The following is a 20,387-nucleotide window of genomic DNA, read 5'->3' on the forward strand; positions in this document are numbered from 1 at the left end:
ACACACTCATATCTACATTTGTTTCTATATTTTCTATACCTATTGAAAACCAATGATAACATGCCAAGTGCAATATTTCAAGGTTTGTCTGGTTTTCTCTTTTTTTGTATTTGTAAATCCCTTCTCTGACAGTGAACAAATCATGGTCTTTATTTAATACATTTATCTGGTCAATCCTTTCATATGTAAAGTTCTCTCATCTTCTCTACCACCTCTCCCCAAATATAGGACTTCTTCATCCTAATTTGTCTTCAATAACTCCTTCCAGACCAATCCCTTGCCCCCAGCAAACTGGTATCTCCCTCACGCAGAGCAAATTCTTGGGCTTCCACACCTCACACTCCTTTTTCACTTCATTCATGTTCTGACACACTTATATGATCATTGTCTCCCAATTCTCTCCAGCAGGGAAACTCTCCTTGATCTATATCACTAATGATATTAGGATTGAAGGGGAAAGGAAGCTTTCATATGTAAATCTGAAATAGTGGATAGAATTTATTCACTTAACTCATGCTACAAACCTCCAAACTCCAGAAAAATTCAGGTGAATTATTCATTTTGTTCTATATTTACTTTTGGTATGTGACAATTTTAGACAAAAAGGGAGAGATAAAAATGAAAGATGCTCAAGTTGAAGGTCCATAGGTTTGGCTAAAACTCCCATAATCTATATGTCGGCAAGGTTATAGACCTGATAGCTAAAATAAAACTCATGATTTTGTAAAATCCTCAAGGATTTTGTATTCAATAATTTCTAGGAAGGTTGTATTTCGTAATTTCTAACAACCCAACCACATTCATTATACAAGTTAATGGTTAAATGGAATTTAGCTTTTGCTAAAAGTAGTCAAATAGAAACTATGACTCATAACATAACAGTCATACAATATAAGTTAGGGCACTATAGACATACTATTACTTACTTTATCTACACAATCATCAAAAAACGCCAGACTTGCATCTTTATCACTGACAAAAGAACATTCCTCAATGAAGCGAATAAACATTTGTGTTTTGGTCATCAAATTATAGAATTTTTGATGTGACCGGTCCCGGCTTCTTAAGAAAGCTGTTCAACATAAATTTATAAAGTCAAAATATGTAGTATCATTTATAGGTTCATACAATTTTTGAGCAACATGGAACTTTATAAACCTGTCATCTATCTCCCCCACACCCTGCCATTTTGTACAAAAAAAAAGAACAAAGACCCCTGAAAAGGGGAAGGGGAAGTGACCTGACAGAAACAGCAACCGGAAAGGAACTTAAACCCAGATCTTCAGTTCCTCATTCAGCATTGTCTCTGTTGTCCTCTCACTACTTTGAAGATAACAAATGAACTAGCAAACTTGAAAGATTTTAAAAATTGCTACATTGCCCCCAACTGTGTTCATGCTATGTGCATGTGCTCACTCTCCTCATACATGTGCTTTTTCAAAGCAGCAATAACATCCCCTCTGGTATTTGTCTATGTTTCCTTCTACTCCACTCTATAGCCTCAAGGACTTTGCATAAACTATTCTCTCTGCCTAAAACACTCTTCTACTTTCCCTTTGCCTGGCTAGTTTCCATTAACCCTTCAAATCATGGCTTACATGTGATTTGTCCAGAAGTACTTTCTGTGATCTAAAGTTGTAAATTAGGGTGTTTATTCATATTATTATCAAATTACTTTTCTTTTTGTTCTTTTGCAACCATGTATCTTTCATATACACTATGTATCCAATGCCTTGCTTTGGGAGCCATTTAATATATGCTTATTAAATACTTTCAAATATTAAATACTATAAAGGAAAGCAAATACATACTATGACGCAGATTGCACTTCAGGGTTTCCTTACCTTTTTTATGTCAGAGCACAAACAGAAAATAGTATTTTAAAAGCACACTGAAGTAAAACAAAAGAGGTGGTTCAAACTTAGAGGTGACCACCCAAGGGACTTTTCTGCATCTCCAACACTGCCTGGCTGCCCTAAAAGCTAAAAGCATCAATATCTCAACATACTCGTGACACAACAGAATGCAGTGGTACAACATTAGTTAGTTCTGTACTTTCCAAATAGTTCCTTCTGCATATTTTGCTAATGAGATTATATCTAATGTGCCTGAGAAGTAACTAATCCTACCAAAAGAGTTGATATTCATGTAATCCTGAAATAGGTATGTATTTTGATAATTATGAGTTATTAATTCAGAAAGTAACTGAATAATCACAAGTTAAGCTCCATAACATGAAAGTTGTACAATTAAGCAAACACTTACCTTGTAGGGCAAAAAGAGAGCTAGCATCTGTGGCTGTCTCAGATGGTGCTTGTGTTATTGGTCTTAAGTATGATCTATAACCTTTTAAAATAGAGGCCATGAAAAACAAAAATGCCTCTTGGATTTCCAAATCTATCATGTGCAACCTCTTTCCAGAATTAAAGTCATAGTCATTCATTGCTAAGTCCATCAGTCCATCATCTCTTGGTCTCTGCTGCACTGTGAAGAAATACAGTGTTAGTATTTTCTCCCAGCTGTCAAAACTAATGTTCATAATAGCATCAATATGAATTTGTTATTAATGTAAGTCAAGTCATTTTTTTATGCTGTACATCATAAACTTATACAGTGCTGCATGTCAACTACATCTCAATAAAACTGAAAGGAAAAAAAATTGGTGTGTTTTCAAAAAGGCTCAAGGTACCTCAACTCTGTTACTTAACTTCATAATAGAATTTTCTAGTCTCTGCTGAGTACTTTTCATTCAAATTAAATATAAAATTCTCCCAGTTTATCTGACTACCACCACAAAAATGTTTGTGTTCTGAAATAACCATTTATAAAAACTAATAAACAGCCACATCAATGAAACACAGGGTTAAATGCATAGTTCTTCCTCCTCTCTCTTTTTTTTTTTTTCCAAATGTAAGTGTCTATGGGGAGAACAGGGATTACAAAGTGGAAAACAGTTCTTATTCCTGAACAATTCAATGCTCAAGTCGTTAGGAAGTATAACAGTAACTTTACAGTAGAGAATCCTGGTAGACACAACCTTAAACAAGGGATCAAAGAGAACATCCTCATCAGCAAAGGGACAAAGTGAAATAGTGTGAGATCTGATAAGGATGTAGCATTTACTTCTGTCATTCTTACCAGAGTTGCATGATCTGTATTTATCACAAGGACACTGAGACATACCCACAGCATGGACCATTCTACAACTCTAAGTTTAATTTTCAAAAGTGTTGAAGAAAAAAAGGCAAAATTGAGGAGCTGTTTAGAGAAAAAGAGACTAAAGAGATTTGAAACTAAATACACCACCTGATTTGAAAAGGGATTCTTTTGCTATCTAAAGATCATTATGATAATTAACATTTATCATTTTTTACATTTTTTAGACAATATTTGCTTCCCCCCACCCTTCAGATTGAGTCCCCATAGAATCTCCTTCCCCAAAGCACTCATGCACCATCACCACAGTCCCTGTGCTCCTCCCTCCCTCCCTCTCACCCCTCTCCCTCCTCCTCCCCTACAGTAGTATGTCTCTGGTTTATAATTGTCTGTTTTTGCTTTGTTGTGTTTTGTACTGTTGTTATTATTATTATTTTTTACACTGATGCATTATTTGGTTCCCCTATATTCCTGTTATAAGTGAAACCATCCAATATTTTTCTTTTTTCTCCTGGCTTATTTCACTGAGCATAATTTCTTCTAGCTCCATCCATGTTGCTGCGAATGGCATGAGTTTATCTTTTTTGATTGCTGAATAATATTCCATTGTGTACATAAACCACATCTTCTTGATCCAGTCATCTATTTTTGGGCATTTGGGTTGTTTCCAGGTTTTACCTATTGTAAATAGTGCTGCAATAAACATAGGTGTACAGGTGCTCTTTTGAATCACTGTTTTTGCGTCCTTTGGATAGATCCCTAAGAGTGGAATTGCCGGATCGTATTGTAGCTCCATTTTTAGTAGACTGAGGAACCTCCAGACAGCTTTCCACGATGGCTGGACCAGTTTGCACTCCCACCAGCAATGCAGGAGAGTTCCTTTTTCACTGCATCCTCACCAACATTTGTTGTTGTTTGTTTTTTGATATGTGTCATTCTTACTGGTGTAAAGTGGTATCTCAATGTGGTTTTGATTTGCATTTCCCTGATAATAAGGGATGCTAAACATTTTTTCATATGCCTGTTGGCCATTTGCAGTTCCTCTTTGAAGAAATGCCTTTTGAGTTCTTCTGCCCATTTCTTTTTTTTTTTTAATTAATAAATTTTATTTTTATATTCCCCATATAATTGCAATCCCCCCATTCTGACCCCAATCCCTCCCCTCCCGCCCCCCACCCCCCAAAAAGTGTCTCTGGTTCATAGTTTTTGTTGATTTTGATTTTCACTTTCTTATAGTTATTCATTTTCCTGGTCCCTTATTTAAGTTTTCTAGATCCCTGCTATGAGTGAGACCATCCGGTATTTTTCTTTTTCTTTTTGGCTTATTTCACTGAGCATGATCCCTTCCAGCGTCATCCATGTTGCTGCAAATTGCATGTGTTTATCTTTTTTGAATGCTGAGTAATATTCCATGGTATATATGTACCACATCTTCTTGATCCAGTCATCTATTTTTGGGCATTTGGGCTGTTTCCAAAGCTTAGCTATTGTAAACAGTGCTGCTATAAACATAGGGGTGCAGGTGTTCTTTGGAATTGATGTTTCTGTGTTCTTTGGGTAAATACCTAGGAGTGGAATTGCTGGATCCTGTGGAAGCTCTATGTTTAGTAGGTCCAGAAATCTCCACACAGCTCTCCATAGTGGTTGGACCAGTTTGCACTCCCACCAACAGTGCAGGAGAGTTCCTTTTTCTCCACAACCTCACCAACATTTGTTGTTGCTAGTTTTTTTAATATGTGCCATTCTCACTGGTGTAAGATGGTATCTCATGGTAGTTTTGATTTGCATTTCCCTGATTGCAAGTGATGTTGAACATTTTTTCATATGCCTGTTGGCCATTCGCATTTCCTCTTCAGAGAAGTTTCTTTTTAGTTCCTCTGTCCATTTTTTGACTGGATTATTTTCTTTGTTGTTGTTGAGTCTCATCAGCTCTTTGCAGATTTTTGTGATCAGTCCTTTATCATTAGTGTTGTGTGCAAAAATGTTCTCCCAGTTGGTGGGGTTTCTCTTTGTTTTTGTTATTGTCTCTTTTGCTGTGCAGAAGCTCTTTAATTTGATGTAGTCCCAACTGTTGATCTTTGCCTTCACTATCACTGCTTTGGGTGATGTGTCTGTAAAGATGTCTTTGATATGCAAATCACGTAGTGTTTCGCCTATATTTCCTTCTATGTATTTTATGGTTTCAGGTCTTATGTCTAGTTCTTTAATCCATTTTGAGTTGATTTTTGTATATGGTGTGAGGTAGTGGTCAAGCTTCATTCTTTTGCATGTAGCGACCCAGTTTTCCCAGCACCATTTATTGAACAAACTTTCTTTGCTCCAATGCATAGTCTTTGCTCCTTTGTCAAAGATTAGTTGACCATAAATCTGTGGGTTTATTTCTGGATTTTCTATTCGATTCCATTGGTCTGTATGTCTGTTCTTGTTCCAATACCATGCAGTTTTGATGATTATGGCTTTGTAGTAGAGTTTGAAGTCTGGGAGTGTGATGCCTCCATTCCCTTCTTTTTTTTTCAGGAGAGCTTTGGCTATTCGGGGTTTTTTGTGATTCCATATGTATTTCATCAATAATTGTTCTATTTCTTTGAAGAATAACATTGAAATTTTGATTGGAATAGCATTGAATCTGTATATTGCTTTTGGTAGGATGGCCATTTTAATAATGTTTATTCTCCCAATCCATGAGCAGGGGATGTCTTTCCATTTCTTTGTGTCTTCTTCTATTTCTTTTAACAGTGTTTTATAGTTTTCTTTGTATAGGTCCTTTACCTCTTTTGTTAGATTTATTCCCAAATATTTGATTTTTTTTGTTTCAATAATAAAAGGGATGGTTTTTTTGATTTCTTCTTCTTCAGATTTATTGTTTGTATATAGGAAGGCTACTGACTTTTGCGTGTTGATTTTGTATCCTGCCACTTTACTGAACTGATTGATGAGTTGAATTAGTTTTTCTGTGGAGTTTTTGGGGTTCTCTATGTATATTATCATATCATCTGCAAAGAGTGATATTTTGACTTCTTCTTTTCCTATTTGTATTCCTTGGATGTCTTTCTCTTGTCTTATTGCTTTGGCTAGGACTTCCAGTATTATATTGAAAAGCAGTGGTGAAAGTGGACATCCTTGTCTTGTTCCAGATCTTAATGGAATTGCTTTCAGCTTTTCACCATTGAGAATGATACTGGCTGTTGGCTTGTCATATATGGCCTTTATGATGTTGAGGTACGTTCCTTGTATCCCAAGAATTTCAAGGGCTTTTATCATGAATGGGTGTTGCACTTTGTCGAAAGCTTTCTCAGCATCTATTGATATTATCATATGGTTTTTATATTTCTTTTTGTTGATGTGTTGGATAACGTTGATTGATTTTCGGATGTTAAACCATCCTTGTGTCCCTGGAATGAATCCTACTTGGTCGTGGTGAATTACCTTATGGATACACTGTTGGATTCTGATAGCTAAAATTTTATTGAGGATTTTTGCATCAGTGTTCATTAGGGAGATTGGCCTATAGTTTTCTTTTTTTGTGTTGTCCTTGTTCGGTTTTGGTATTAGTGTAATGTTGGCTTCATAGAACGTGTTAGGTATTATACCTTCCTTCTCAATTTTTTGGAAGAGTTTGTGAAGGATAGGTACCAATTCGTCTCTGAATGTTTGGTAGAATTCATTTGTAAATCCATCAGGTCCTGGGCTTTTGTTTTTGGGGAGGTTTTTGATTACCATTTCAATTTCGCTAATTGTAATTGGTCTGTTTAGGTGTTCTATTTCTTCTTTATCTAGCTTTGGGTGATTGTAGAGTTGTAAGAATTTGTCCATCTCCTCTAGATTGTTAAACTTGTTTCCATATAACTGTTCATAGTAGTTATTAATAATTCTTTTGATTTCTGCTGTGTCCGTTGTGATTTCTCCTCTTTCATTTATTATCCTATTTATTTGTGCTTTCTCCCTTTTTGCCCTTGTGAGCCTGGCAAGGGGTTTATCTATTTTATTTATTTTTTCGAAGAACCAGCTCTTGGTTTCATTGATCTTTTGGATTGTTTTTTTAGTTTCAATTTCATTTATTTCTGCTTTGGTTTTTATTATTTCTTTTCTTCTACTGGTTTTGGGGCTTTTTTGTTGTTCTTTTTCTAGATCTTTGAGTTTCGAGAGTAGGTCTTCTGCCCATTTCTTAACTGGATTGTTTATTTTGCTTTTGTTGAGCCCTGTGAGTTCTTTGTATATCATTGTGATCAGTCCCTTATCAGTTGGATGGAGTGCAAAGATTTTTTTCCCAATCAGTGGGGTGTCTCTCTGTTTTGGTTAATGTCTCTTTTGCTGTGCAGAAGCTTTTCAGTTTGATGTAATCCCAGGTGTTTATCTTTGCCTTCACTATCACTGCTTTGGGTGATGAGTCTTTAAAGATGGTTTTGAGATGTATGTCTTGTTGTGTTTACCTATATTTTTTTCTATATTTTTTTTTGTGTGTATATTCCTTTATTTTTTTTTATTTTTTTATAAATTTTATTTTTATATTCCCCATACAATTGCAGCCCCCCCCATTCTGACCCCAATCCCTCCCCTCCCGCCCCCCTAAAAGTGTCTCTGGTTCATAGTTTTTTGTTGATTTTGATTTTCACTTTCTTATAGTTAATCATTTTCCTGGTCCCTTATTTAAGTTTTCTAGATCCCTGCTATGAGTGAGACCATCCGGTATTTTTCTTTTTCTTTCTGGCTTATATCGCTGAGCATGATCCCTTCAAGCGCCATCCATGTTGCTGCAAATTGCATGTGTTTATCTTTTTTGAATGCTGAGTAATATTCCATGGTATATATGTACCACATCTTCTTGATCCAGTCATCTATTTTTGGGCATTTGGGTTGTTTCCAAAGCTTAGCTATTGTAAACAGTGCTGCTATAAACATAGGGGTGCAGGTGTTGTTTGGAATTGATGTTTCTGTGTCCTTTGGGTAAATACCTAGGAGTGGAATTGCTGGATCATATGGAAGCTCTATGTTTAGTAGGTCCAGAAATCTCCACACAGCTTTCCACAGTGGTTGGACCAGTTTGCACTCCCACCAACAGTGCAGAAGAGTTCCTTTTTCTCCACACCCTCGCCAACATTTGTTGTTGCTAGTTTTTTTAATATGTGCCATTCTCACTGGTGTAAGATGGTATCTCATGGTAGTTTTGATTTGCATTTCCCTGATGACAAGTGATGTTGAACATTTTTTCATATGCCTGTTGGCCATTTGCATTTCCTCTTCAGAGAAGTTTCTTTTTAGCTCTTCTGCCCATTTTTTGACTGGATAATTTTCTTTGTTGTTGTTGAGTCTCATCAGCTCTTTGCAGATTTTTGTGATCAGTCCTTTATCATTAGTGTTGTGTGCAAAAATGTTCTCCCAGTCAGTGGGGTTTCTCTTTGTTTTTGATATTGTCTCTTTTGCTGTGCAGAAGCTCTTTAATTTGATATAGTCCCAGCTGTTTATCTTTGCCTTCACTATCACTGCTTTGGGTGATGTGTCTGTAAAGATGTCTTTGATGTGCAAATCACGTAGTGTTCCGCCTATATTTCCTTCTATATATTTTATGGTTTCAGGTCTTATGTCCAGTTCTTTTATCCATTTTGAGTTCTTTTATCCATTTTGTGCACGGTGAGAGGTAGAAGTCTAGTTTCATTTTTTTGCACGTGGCGGTCCAGTTTTCCCAATATCATTTATTGAACAAACTGTCCGTGTTCCACTGCATATTCTTTGCTCCTTTGTCAAAGATTAGTTGTCCATATAAGTGCGGCTTTATTTCTGGTAAAGGTCTGTAGCTTTAAGTTTTAAGATTCTACCCTTCCACAGAACTGAATAGGCAATTTCACTGATTTTAATAGTATTCAAATATTGCTAAAATAGCTGCTGGACTTCTCAAATATGCAAAAAAGGGGCACTTACTTAAAAAAAGCAATTAATGAGGTAGCTGAAATAAGATTATGTACATCATTTATTTGTTCCCTAAAATAAAATTTTGTTCTACTTGATGTCCTTTTCCTCATAGATCAGTATTTATGAATTATTTCCTAATTACCTTAACTATTTTAAGATTTATAATACAGATTATTAAAGACTGTATTTTTCCATATCTATTTTTCTAATATAGGTACTTAAAACCTCACGCATGCAGGTAACCTCCTATGTTTATATTTCATTTAATACATGTATGAGAACTTCAAATACTGCTATATACTTACTGACAATATTTCATACAGTAAGTATTAAATTATGGTCACTGAATGGACTATTGTTACAAAATACCAAGAGAATTAGATAAAGAAATGAAGGTTTAATTCTTCTTATCGGTAACTCTAGATCATTGTAAAGATATATCCTTATATAAGCTTTTTACTGAAATATTATATACCTTATCAATTTTCATTTTTATTAATTTCCTAATGCTTTTGGCAAACTTCTGTCTTCAAATTATTTGTGATAAAGATAGCATTAAGATTCACTGAAGGTGAAAAACACATGACCCAGGTCTCACCTTAATGAAATCATAAGCATTTTCTAATGTAATTTAAATCATCTACCTTAGATTTTTCAAACTAACTTTCTAGTCTACATATGAAGAAAGTATACAAGGGGAATCCTTATTTCTACCATGGTCTTTCAGTAATGATAAAATTAAAGAAAACCACCTTACCTTTTTAAAACTTTATTATTTTTAAAATGGTTTATGAAAATGTGACAAAATATAAATTTTATGGCATACTTATCAGAATTATAAAAGCTTATACAAATTTTATTTTAATGCTCATTTGGCTTGAAGAATATAAAAACACTTTCCTTTAGATTAAATAAACATTACCCTTTTACAAGTAAGGCAAAGTAATTGGAATCCCTTCTCAGATTAAATTACTTGCTTTATTTAAGTTATTCACTTACATTTTGCCAACTGCTGGTGCAGACTATTCAGTGTGTTCATCAGATTTTTACATGGCTTCTTTGGAAGTATCTTCCAGACTACATTTTTCTTGTCACCAGTTCTGAGATTAAATGACAACAACAATGTGTTTTGTTAGATGAACTTTGGGGGGGAGATGAAAAAGAATATACACTCACATAAAAAAGGGGAAGAGAAAACACACTGAATAAAACATAAAACAAAATATTCTGGTTAATAGGAGAAAAATGCTACACAGGGTAAATTGGGATGTTGAAATATTTAGACATTTATTTATATGAAGGTAGACCCTGTATTAAATATAGCTCAAAATTTATAATTAAATTGTTCTGAGTAAATTCTGCTTGCACTAGAATCACACTAATCACTACAAAGCTTAATGTGGTGTCATTACTCTCAGCCCTGATTTTAGACTGTTTAAACATATAAATATTGGGAAAATCCTACTAGATTTTTTTTTTCTTACAGACTCCAAGGAAAAAGTACTGTAGAAGAATGAACCTGTGACCCATAGGGCTTATCAAAGTATTTTGACAAATGCAAATACTCATTTTTGTTTCCTAAAAAAATGCTTTATTTCTTTGAGAAAAGAAATATGTGCAGTTAAATTACTTGAATAAAGCATTACATTCCAAGTACTTCTATAACTTTAAAAGAAGATATGTGCTTGAAAGAAGAATCTTTGTTTTAGGACAAATGCCTATAATCTCCTTTATTACAACTATTACAACACAGTTGCTTTTTAAACTACATATGAGGTAGGAGAAGAAAAGCGAATGGTGACAAAACTCCACAAAGTATTTGGACTTAACTCTGTTAAGCTTTTTTGATTCTATCCTTTATTGAATAAGACTTTTTTTTTGATATGTCAAAAGCAAAGAACATTCATTTTAGAAAAACTGAAAAATGCAGAGAAAAATCAGAAAAGTAAACTACTCCTAACCACCAAAGACAACAACACAGCAGAGATGTGTAGTGAAACTTGCTTAACATTTTCTTTTTCTATGTCCCCTAAACTTCACAGAACAAAAGAGTAAAAATCACTGTGAAAATTCAACAAAGAAAAAGAGAGTGGATGGGAAAACATAAGCTAACAAAGAACAGTCATGGAATGTACTCTGTCTTTCCACAAATGAGTAAAATAAAGATAGGGCAGAGTCAAATTGCAGATGTCCTGCTGTGAAGGTTTATTTCATTTATAATGTGACTAGGGGCATGGAATCCTTTATTACAGTAAGAACACAATGAAGAAACACTTTTTATGTTATTTTCTTGATAAAACTTTACAACACAGAACTCTCACTCTGCCTTATTATTCACTGTGCGTTAGCCTGCTTTGCTAGACTGAATTAAAAGCAACTTAAAAGAAAGGAGTATACTTGATTTGCTTTTTTTATTCCCAGTGCCTAGCAAAAAAGGGCACTCAACATATGCTATAACATAAATGAATGAGCAATATCTTGATATTTCATTACATCTAATTATAATTATTTACTCACTTCATTTCTTTCTCTTACCCTTGATATTTTCATTCTAAACCTTGACTAGGAAAGAAAGTTTTACCTGTACCTGAGTTTGGATTTCTGACAGCCTTCTGCGTTTTTATTCGTTGTGACTTCCATTTACAAGATTATTCTTACATAAACAGCCAACAGCTTCAAAATCTAGTTCTGACAGCATAAACTTTGTGACTTGTGATAAAAAATCTAGTTCTGACAGAATAAACTTTGTGACTTTTGATAAAAAATTACTTAAAAATCTAACCCTTGTTTTCCTTATCTGTCAGAGATATTAATGAATCCTATTTCACAAAGTACAGAGAACAATATGAGATAACTTAGGTTATGCAAACAGCTCTCGGTCTACTACATATCAGATATTAATTTCCCTTCAGAAATTTCTTGACATTCATAACATACTCTGTATAAGTATCCAAGAATCAGAAAGGGAAAAGGAAATTAACATTCCATACTCATGACTTGTTTTCCTTTAAAATTTCAGGTGTGAGGCTTCAGGACTTCTGGGTGAAGGAAAGTAGAAAGCTGTTAGTTCACTAGTTTTGTCCTCCTACATGTTTGGAAGTGTGATAATATCAAAGAGGATTTCTCATGAGTGCAAATGACTCATGTTTCTTTGATTCTTTAATTCACTAGTGATCAAAACAAATAGATAAAATAATAGTAAGAAACAATTCTTTTAAGAAATTGAGGGAAAGTATAAGAAGAGGGAAAATGTAAGTTATTACCACAATAGACACAATCTATATTCATTTACCACCCTCAATTTCAATTTTTTAAAATACTAACAACTGGCAAAAAAAAAAAGATATACTATTTTAATATTTAAAGAATTAAATATTCCTGGTAAAGAGTAAAATTTTCCTGGTAAATATCTTTGACTCTATCAACCCCATATGTAAGATGGCCTTTATGTACAAAATACAGCCCATATTTTCTTGATTAAGCTTTCTCTGAATAAAAGCTTTCTGACAACATGCATGTTTTATAAAGCAGTTTTGTTTTGCTTTGTTTTTACCAAATTTTCCCTATTGTTTAGGCACATGAGGTTCTGACATACAACAAACTAAAATTTAAGATTTCCAAATTAAATCAAAAGGCTTTACTATCAAACATGCTTATTAAAAAATAGAAAAAAACCTATTTCGTGGACTGATAGACTAATCTGCAGTTATTTTAAGTATATCCTATGGATGCAGTATGGTTATTGTGTCAATTTCCTCTTCCCTGAATAGTTTAAGTATGATTAAACTGATAACAGGGGATACAAGAGAAATACTGAATTACAAAAAAGCTATAAATATACAGCTATAAAAAACTATAAAATATAGCTGTAACTTCCAATAGCTACAACTTAAATATTATTTCAATAAAAACAAGGAAATTCATAGAGTCCTTATATTCCTAGTGTGTAAAGGTGATAAATGTATAATTTGAAAAGTATTTAAAGTATTTAAAATGTAATTAACTTTGCTATAAAATATTAGTATTCTAAGAGTATTACACAAGACTAGAAATAGGAATGCAATCTAATCAAGGAAAAGCATTTTAATTCAGTTTATGATTTCACCCATACTCATCTGAATAAAAAAAATATATTTTTTCTACTTCTAATCTCAGTTTCCCTTCTTTAAATTTCTAGGTAAGCATAAGATTATACAGATTCTTAAATATTTAAAATTTGAAGATTAAGGTATATTTTCCTTCTCTAATACCCTGAAGCATTATAAGAGTTGATTCAAAAATAATAAGCCCAGAATACAAAGCAATATAATTCAGAAGAATTCTAATTAGCATTCAAAAAATATATTACATATATATATTATGAAGCTGTGAATTATTTGGTATGGATTCACTAAAATATACTTACTGAGAAATGGTGTTGGTATCTAGGTCAACACAACTAACATCTGGTGGAGGGTCATAGAGATCAAAATATCTTGAATCAATTCCAACTATGAATGGACATGGTGCACTCAAGACATCTGCTAAAGCCAGTGGGCAGAGAGGAACATATGGGCATGGCCAGTGGAAAGGGAAAATCATCTTGGATAAACAAAAGATAGGAGATGTTTAGTTATTTCACTGAAACATAACTTTTTTTTAAAATTTTTTTTTTTATAGAGGCATGTTTTATCCATTTATTTGTTTGTTTGTTTTGTCCATACATGCACTGGGCACAGTCAGAAGCGCGGGAGGGTGAGAGAACTCACCAGAGCCAGAGCGGGGAGCAGAGCAGGCAGAAGGACCGAAGTACACTGCTGAGGGGAGCAGCGGGCGGCAGGAGAGGTCTGCGCGCCATGTGGGACCCCCCTCAGGTGGCCGGGGAGCAGCCGGGGATCGAACCGGTGCCGCAGAGGTCGCCGGCAGCCTCGCAACCCAGCGCTCAACCACCGCGCCACCGGGGAGGCCCCTGAAACATAACTTAAAAGCACACACGGAAAAGCTGTCTTTTAGGTTATACATGAGTTCTAAGGCTTTATAATGACTTAAATATTTATAATTGATATTAAGGGTTGGAAAATCAAAATTCTTTTCACAACATAAAAATTCAGTATTCTTGGGGCCTCCCTGGTGGTGCAAGGGGTTAAGTCTAAGCACTATTTAGCTGCTGGCAGCCATTGCAGTGCTAGTTAGAGCCCTGCTAGCCATGGAGCTGACCCCCACAGCACAGCAGACCTCTCCTGTCTTGCCCGCTGCTCCCCTCAGCAGTGTATTTTGGTCAATCTGCCTGTTCTGCTCCCCACTATCTCTGGTGAATCCTCTCACAACCTGCCCCTCCCACTCCCCCCACCAACCTCTGACCTATACTCCAGCTCTTGTATGCATAAATAAAAAAAATAAATATTAAAAAAAAATTCGGTACTTTTAAGTTAAGCATTAGGCTAAATTATATGAATAAATCTGTTTTAAGATAAAATTGCCAATAAGAAACTGTGATACTCACAGACACTAATGCTTCTGTCACACTCGTAAGCACAGAAGGCCGTAAGGAATGGATGAGAATCTTATGTTCTGTTACTGCAAACACTAATAACGTCACAGCATTTTCAGGGCCTAAATTCTGAAGTAGTGTTGAAAACTTGCCACCACTGTCAATCAAAAAAAAATTATATAATTAAGAAAAAGATCAAAATATCTCCCAAATATTGAAAAATGTTCAAGATTAGAGAATTATTAGATATTATACATTAAACTTTAAATGTGATTGGTGCTTTTATGTACAAAAACATAGCATCACAAACACTATTTAAAATTTATTGAGGTTTCAAAATCATTTTAATCTATATTATATTCAATATGGGAAATGATGTTTCATTTTATTTATTTTTAAAATTATGATTATTGAGATAACACTGATTTTTATAACACTATATGTTTTAGGGGGCATGTGTTCACACCTCTATAAATGCATGTTATTACACCAAAAATACCACCAAAGCCCCAATAATATTCTACTGCAGTCCTCTTTATATAAAATGATCTGCTTTGCAGATAATGTCCACATAAGGAATTCAATTTATATAAGAGGGATGCTTTGGTTAAAAGCAAATCCTTTAATGGCAGTTTTGTTTTTAATATGGCTCATCTTCCACTCTATCAGAAAAACTACCTGACTTACAGAGCTGCCTCCCTAAGGTAAATAGACCCTATTAAAATTTTCATTTACAAATACAAAAATTATTTTTACAATTGTAATAACAGTAATATGAAATCAGAAGTTACCACACAAATCAAGAAATACATATACAAAGGATATTAATAACTAAGTCATTCTATAATGGCAACAAAACACTGGTTTAACTAAGTAAATAATTCAGCAGGCCAATCAGTATTTTTGTTTCTGTAATGCTGAATAAGTAGATTCACTGAATTATTATATTATATATTGTATTTTAATATAACAATAATTATACTAACATAATTATACATACATATTTGAGGTAAAGCGAAACTAGTACCAAAAGTCTTAGAAAAATGAAAAAATGTGCAAAAACAGCTTGTGCATATTCATAACAGCATTATTTATAGCAGCCAAAAAGTAGAAACAATCCAAATGTCCATAAGCTGATGAATGGCTAAATAAAATGTGCTATACATCCAAATGCTGGAACATTTGTTGGAAATAAAAAGGAATGAATTACTGGTGCATGCTACAATACAGATGAACCTTGGAATATGTTCAAAGAAGACAAATACAAAAGGTCACATATTATGATTCCAATTACAAAAAAGTCCAGAATAGGCAAGTCTGTAGAGTCAGAAAATAGATTAGTGGTTGCCTAGGGCTGGGAAGCTGTATGTATATGTGTGTGTTTATGTGTGTGGGGAAGAGAAGAATAAAAGAAGACAACTGTTAAAGGGTACAAGACTCCTTTTTAGTGTGATGAAAATGTTGTAAAATTGACCATAGTGATATCTTTAGAATTAGGTGAATTATTAAACCGTACAATTTAATTGGGTGAATTGTGTGATGTGTGAAACATATAGCAATAAAGTCATCCTCTCTCCACCCTCCCAGAAAAAGGTCTCTTGGGTAATTTAATTGTTTTTACACAGTCTCAGTCTATTTCTAGTTTATTTTCAGTTCAAAGACTAGCAAAACACCAATCATCCTAGGCCTAAAACTAATGATGAAATAATCTGCAATTCTCACAAAATTAGAGTCAGAGATGTCAGCCAGTGTGTATGTGCAAGAAAATAACTTAATTATATTATAACTACTTCTCTGCTGGAAAGATTACATCTAATTAAATTTCAAGAAATACTTTAGAGAAAACATATTTCATAGTATCTTGGAACTTTTAAGGTGATGAGATACATTGTTCTATCCATGATTTAATACCTAGGTATCTTTTTATGTGGGGGTTAAATTAAAAAAAATTACATTTGAATGTTTTTCTGAGGATATTTAAAGCAAAAAATAATTGTTTCATAATCTACATACTTATATACCTACTTATATAATAACAAGTACTTGATGATAACAAGTGGATACACAAAATACCAAATACTGCTGTCAGCTTTTTCTTTTTTTTTGAAAAATCTTAACTTACATATTAAATGAAGGAATTTAGGTAAGAAACAGTTAAGTGAGAAGTACTTCTATCAATATTTGAAATTTACTGAGGTAAGAGAAAATATAAGAATGTTACACTAGATTCAGAGAAATATAAATAGAAATGAAGTTTTACTTGCCTTAGTGGAAGAGGTGAAGAAACGGGTTGACTGAGAATCAGATTATCGTGTGGTGATAGCTGGAAGAACATTAAAAATAAAGTATTAAAAATATAAAGATGAACTTTGAGTTTCACATTCTGGTAAAAACATATAACCTAACGATGCCTATGAAGTTTCAATATACCATTCGTCAGTATAAGAACTGCTCATATTACTTAAGATCCTGAAAACTACATCCCTATCACTGATCTCCTCTACCTCCTAACTGGCCTTACTCTGAATCCTCTCTTTTCTTCTGTTCCTCAACATTTTTCTGATGCCATTTTAACAAATTTGTATCAGAAGACTGTATATCGTTTAATACCATAAAACTAGGATTAGCAAACCTATGACCTCTAAAGCAAATCCACAGGCCAAGTGTTTTCATAAATGAAGTTTTACTGGAACATAACCATGTTCATTCATTTATATATTATCCATAGCTGCTTTTGGATTATGACAGCAGAGCTAAATAATTTCAACAGAGAAAGAATTGCCTTTTAAGATTAAATTATTTATTGTTTGGTCCTCAGCAGAATCTGTTGACTTCTGCTATACAACAAATCTTTTATGGTATCAAATTGATGTGCTATACATATTCTGGCACTAAAAACCAAAAAGTAAAACAGGGATAATATGTGGATATGTATACTAATTTATAAAGCTTACCAAAATAAGATTTTTCTAGACATTTTATATGTGACATAATAATGCTATTGTTTTAATCTACATTTTCAAAGTTATGCAGATTTCCACAAATTTGTAAATATCTATTTGCCAAAATGATTTCTAATTTTGATTAACACTCCATTACAGGCTGTAGACCATAGACCAATGATAAATGAAAGTATAGATATGATAAATGAAAGGCACATAGACCAATGATAAATGAAAGTATTTTCTTTACATAATCATTGCATAAATGATTAAATAGACAACTTACATATCAACAGTACAAACAGAAAGAATTGTAAACAAAGGAGGAAAAGATATGGTCAACTCGGAAGAAGGAGAAATAATTTATGCTCATTTTAAACTTCCCCCAGTCACAGAGATATAAGCATTCCTTCCTATAACAATGAAACACACAACTTTTTCTTCTATCTATTCGAATACATTTAACTCAGGGAATAACTGCCAAAGGCACAAACTTTCAAATATGTGGAACACATTTTGGGAAAGTAGTCCCTTTTTGTGTATGTTCAAATGGTTGTTGCTGTTTACTTTTTTAATATTTCAATCCTTTAAGGACAAACATTAGATGCCTGTCTAGGAGGCAGCTAATAAAATAATAAGGTCTCAAACTCCAACATTAAACAGCATCTTTGAACTTGTTTGACTTTTTGCCCCTTTTAAAGTTACTATTCTTACATTATATACTTCGACAGGGTGAACAAACATAACAAAAGGTACTTATATCAACAAAACCTTACCTGAACTAAAATCCGTGGTCTCTGAGGAGATGGAAAAGGAACTTTATGCATAAAATGAGAAATATGCCTTAAAAACAAAAACAAAACAAAACAAAAACCCAATTGATTCCAAAGTGAATACCATATGCTACAATGGTCAACATGTCACCTTAGGTCCAAGTTCAGTCAAAAGTACTGCTTACCAATAATTTCAAAATTCCTGGCATAGAGAACAAATGGACAAGCTATCACCAAGAATCATGCTTCTACCTAAATCCAATTACTTTTCATAGTAACAGTTGCTCATACTCAATGAACAATGTGTTATCAATGTCCCATTTTGACATTTACTTTTCTAAATAAATAATATACAATGTATCAGAGATATGGACATTATTAAAGAAGCCAATTGTTACATTTATAATATACTTTTTAGTCAATTGTTCATACTTTAGCAAACATCTGGAGTGCTCTGGAAAAAAAACATGAGTTTTCTGGAAATATGAGTTTAACTGTTTCTGAAATATAAACAATATATTTTTTATAAACAATAAGCTAAAAATCCATTACTGATTATAATGGTTTTTTTCCCCAGAAGAAAATGGATAAAAACCCAGATTGATGGGTTTTGTTTTGAACACTGTGGAAATAAGGCAACAACAGTGAAAAAAATCTTTTTTAGGAATAAGCTATTTTGTTTCTGCATTACTTCTCTTATAAACATTATTTCCAAATTATCGTAGATTCAGACTGAGATAATTTCAACTGGATAGAGAATACTGGAAGAGGAGCTTATTAATTTTACAAATATGTTTTGACTGCTTGCTATGTATAAGACATTGTTAGTGGTGATAGGAAGTATAAAGCATATATCTACCAGTTTATACCACTAAGGTATTCACACTCTAAAGAAAAAGATACAGTACCAGAGAACACACAATCTGCATGAATATCCTGGAGTTTAAAATCACAGAAAAGAAAGTGTGATCCATGAACAAAACTCCCAGCAGTCATTCAGGGAGAACCTGCTAGGTCAAACTATTTTTATGATAATACTAAGACACCATTTGCATTTTTCCACTGTTTTGGTATTTGCACTGATGGTGTAAAACTGTTGCAGATAAAACTACTGATACCTTAATATCAAGGCAGTGGTGACAAACTGTAGTAGTACTTGTATTCTTAACTACTATCAATATATACTCCTGTAGTATAAAAGGCCAGTTTCACTTAGGAATGTCTTTGATGAAGCAGTAAATATTACAACTTTTATTAAATAATCTGTGTGATTAAATTTCTTTTAATCTATGTAATGAAGAGAAGTAAGCATAAAGCATTTCCAGAGCATATATAAGGAAGATGGCTTTCCTGAAGAAAAGCACTTGTGTGACTGAGTTGTGACTAAATTAACTGTTTTGTTTTTCACAGAGTGCCATTTATCCTTGAAAGAACAACAATATTGGGTGTGAATGAAGTATGTCTATTGTTTCAAACAAAAAATCTTGTAGTAACTGTCAATAATTAAATTCAAGTTTTCAACTGAAAATTAGAAATAAAACCAAGTTCAACATGAACTTGATAGTATCAATACTTAAAAGTTTTTTTCTGATAAGTGATGAAAAATGTAATTTTTTTAATTGATGAGAAAGTTATATTCACATTAGCTTAATGAGCCACTATTATTGTGCAAAATGATGAGTATCCAGTGGTACAAAATCATACATGTGTCAAAGTTCCACTCAAAGACAGAGACTAATAGATTTTAATGTAACAGAGGAAGTAAATTCATTGCTAAAGTTTCAGATTCCACATTGCAAATGTGAAACTCTATATAAGAAACTACTTAGTCAAGTTTTGGAGCAGTGTCAAAAAATAAAAGCCTTTTCTGAAAAGACTATTCAATGTCCTCCCTTTTCCACCAAAATATCTTTTTTTTTTTTTAAGATTTATTTATTTATTTATACAAGCACTGGGTACAGTCAGAAATGCAAGAGGGTGAGAGAATTCACTAGAGCCGGAGCGGGGAGCAGAGCAGGAAGAAGGACTGAAGCACACTGCTGAGGGGAGCAGCGGGCAGCAGGAGAGGTCTGTGCGCCATGTGGGACCCTCCTCCCGTGGCCGGGGAGCAGCCGGGGATCGAACCGGCACTGTAGAAGC

General features: G+C 33.7%; 1 protein-coding gene across 4 annotated transcripts in view; it reads right to left on the reverse strand.

Moving 5' to 3' along the window:
• DENND4A (DENN domain containing 4A) overlaps positions 1 to 20,387 on the reverse strand; it is a gene marked incomplete at both ends in the record, with an annotated part of 68,792 nt that overhangs the window by 35,388 nt on the left and 13,017 nt on the right. For all 4 annotated transcript variants that reach the window (XM_084239906.1, XM_084239905.1, XM_084239904.1 and 1 more), the window contains 7 exons: positions 927 to 1,072; positions 2,266 to 2,484; positions 10,063 to 10,163; positions 13,469 to 13,644; positions 14,546 to 14,690; positions 16,798 to 16,856; positions 18,252 to 18,318. In XM_084239906.1, the coding sequence (XP_084096032.1) occupies positions 927 to 1,072; positions 2,266 to 2,484; positions 10,063 to 10,163; positions 13,469 to 13,644; positions 14,546 to 14,690; positions 16,798 to 16,856; positions 18,252 to 18,318 (913 nt within the window). The remainder of the gene's footprint in view (positions 1 to 926; positions 1,073 to 2,265; positions 2,485 to 10,062; positions 10,164 to 13,468; positions 13,645 to 14,545; positions 14,691 to 16,797; positions 16,857 to 18,251; positions 18,319 to 20,387) is intronic.

Source organism: Talpa europaea (assembly GCF_964194135.1).
Source record: "Talpa europaea genome assembly, chromosome: 8".
Lineage (NCBI taxonomy): Eukaryota > Metazoa > Chordata > Mammalia > Eulipotyphla > Talpidae > Talpa > Talpa europaea.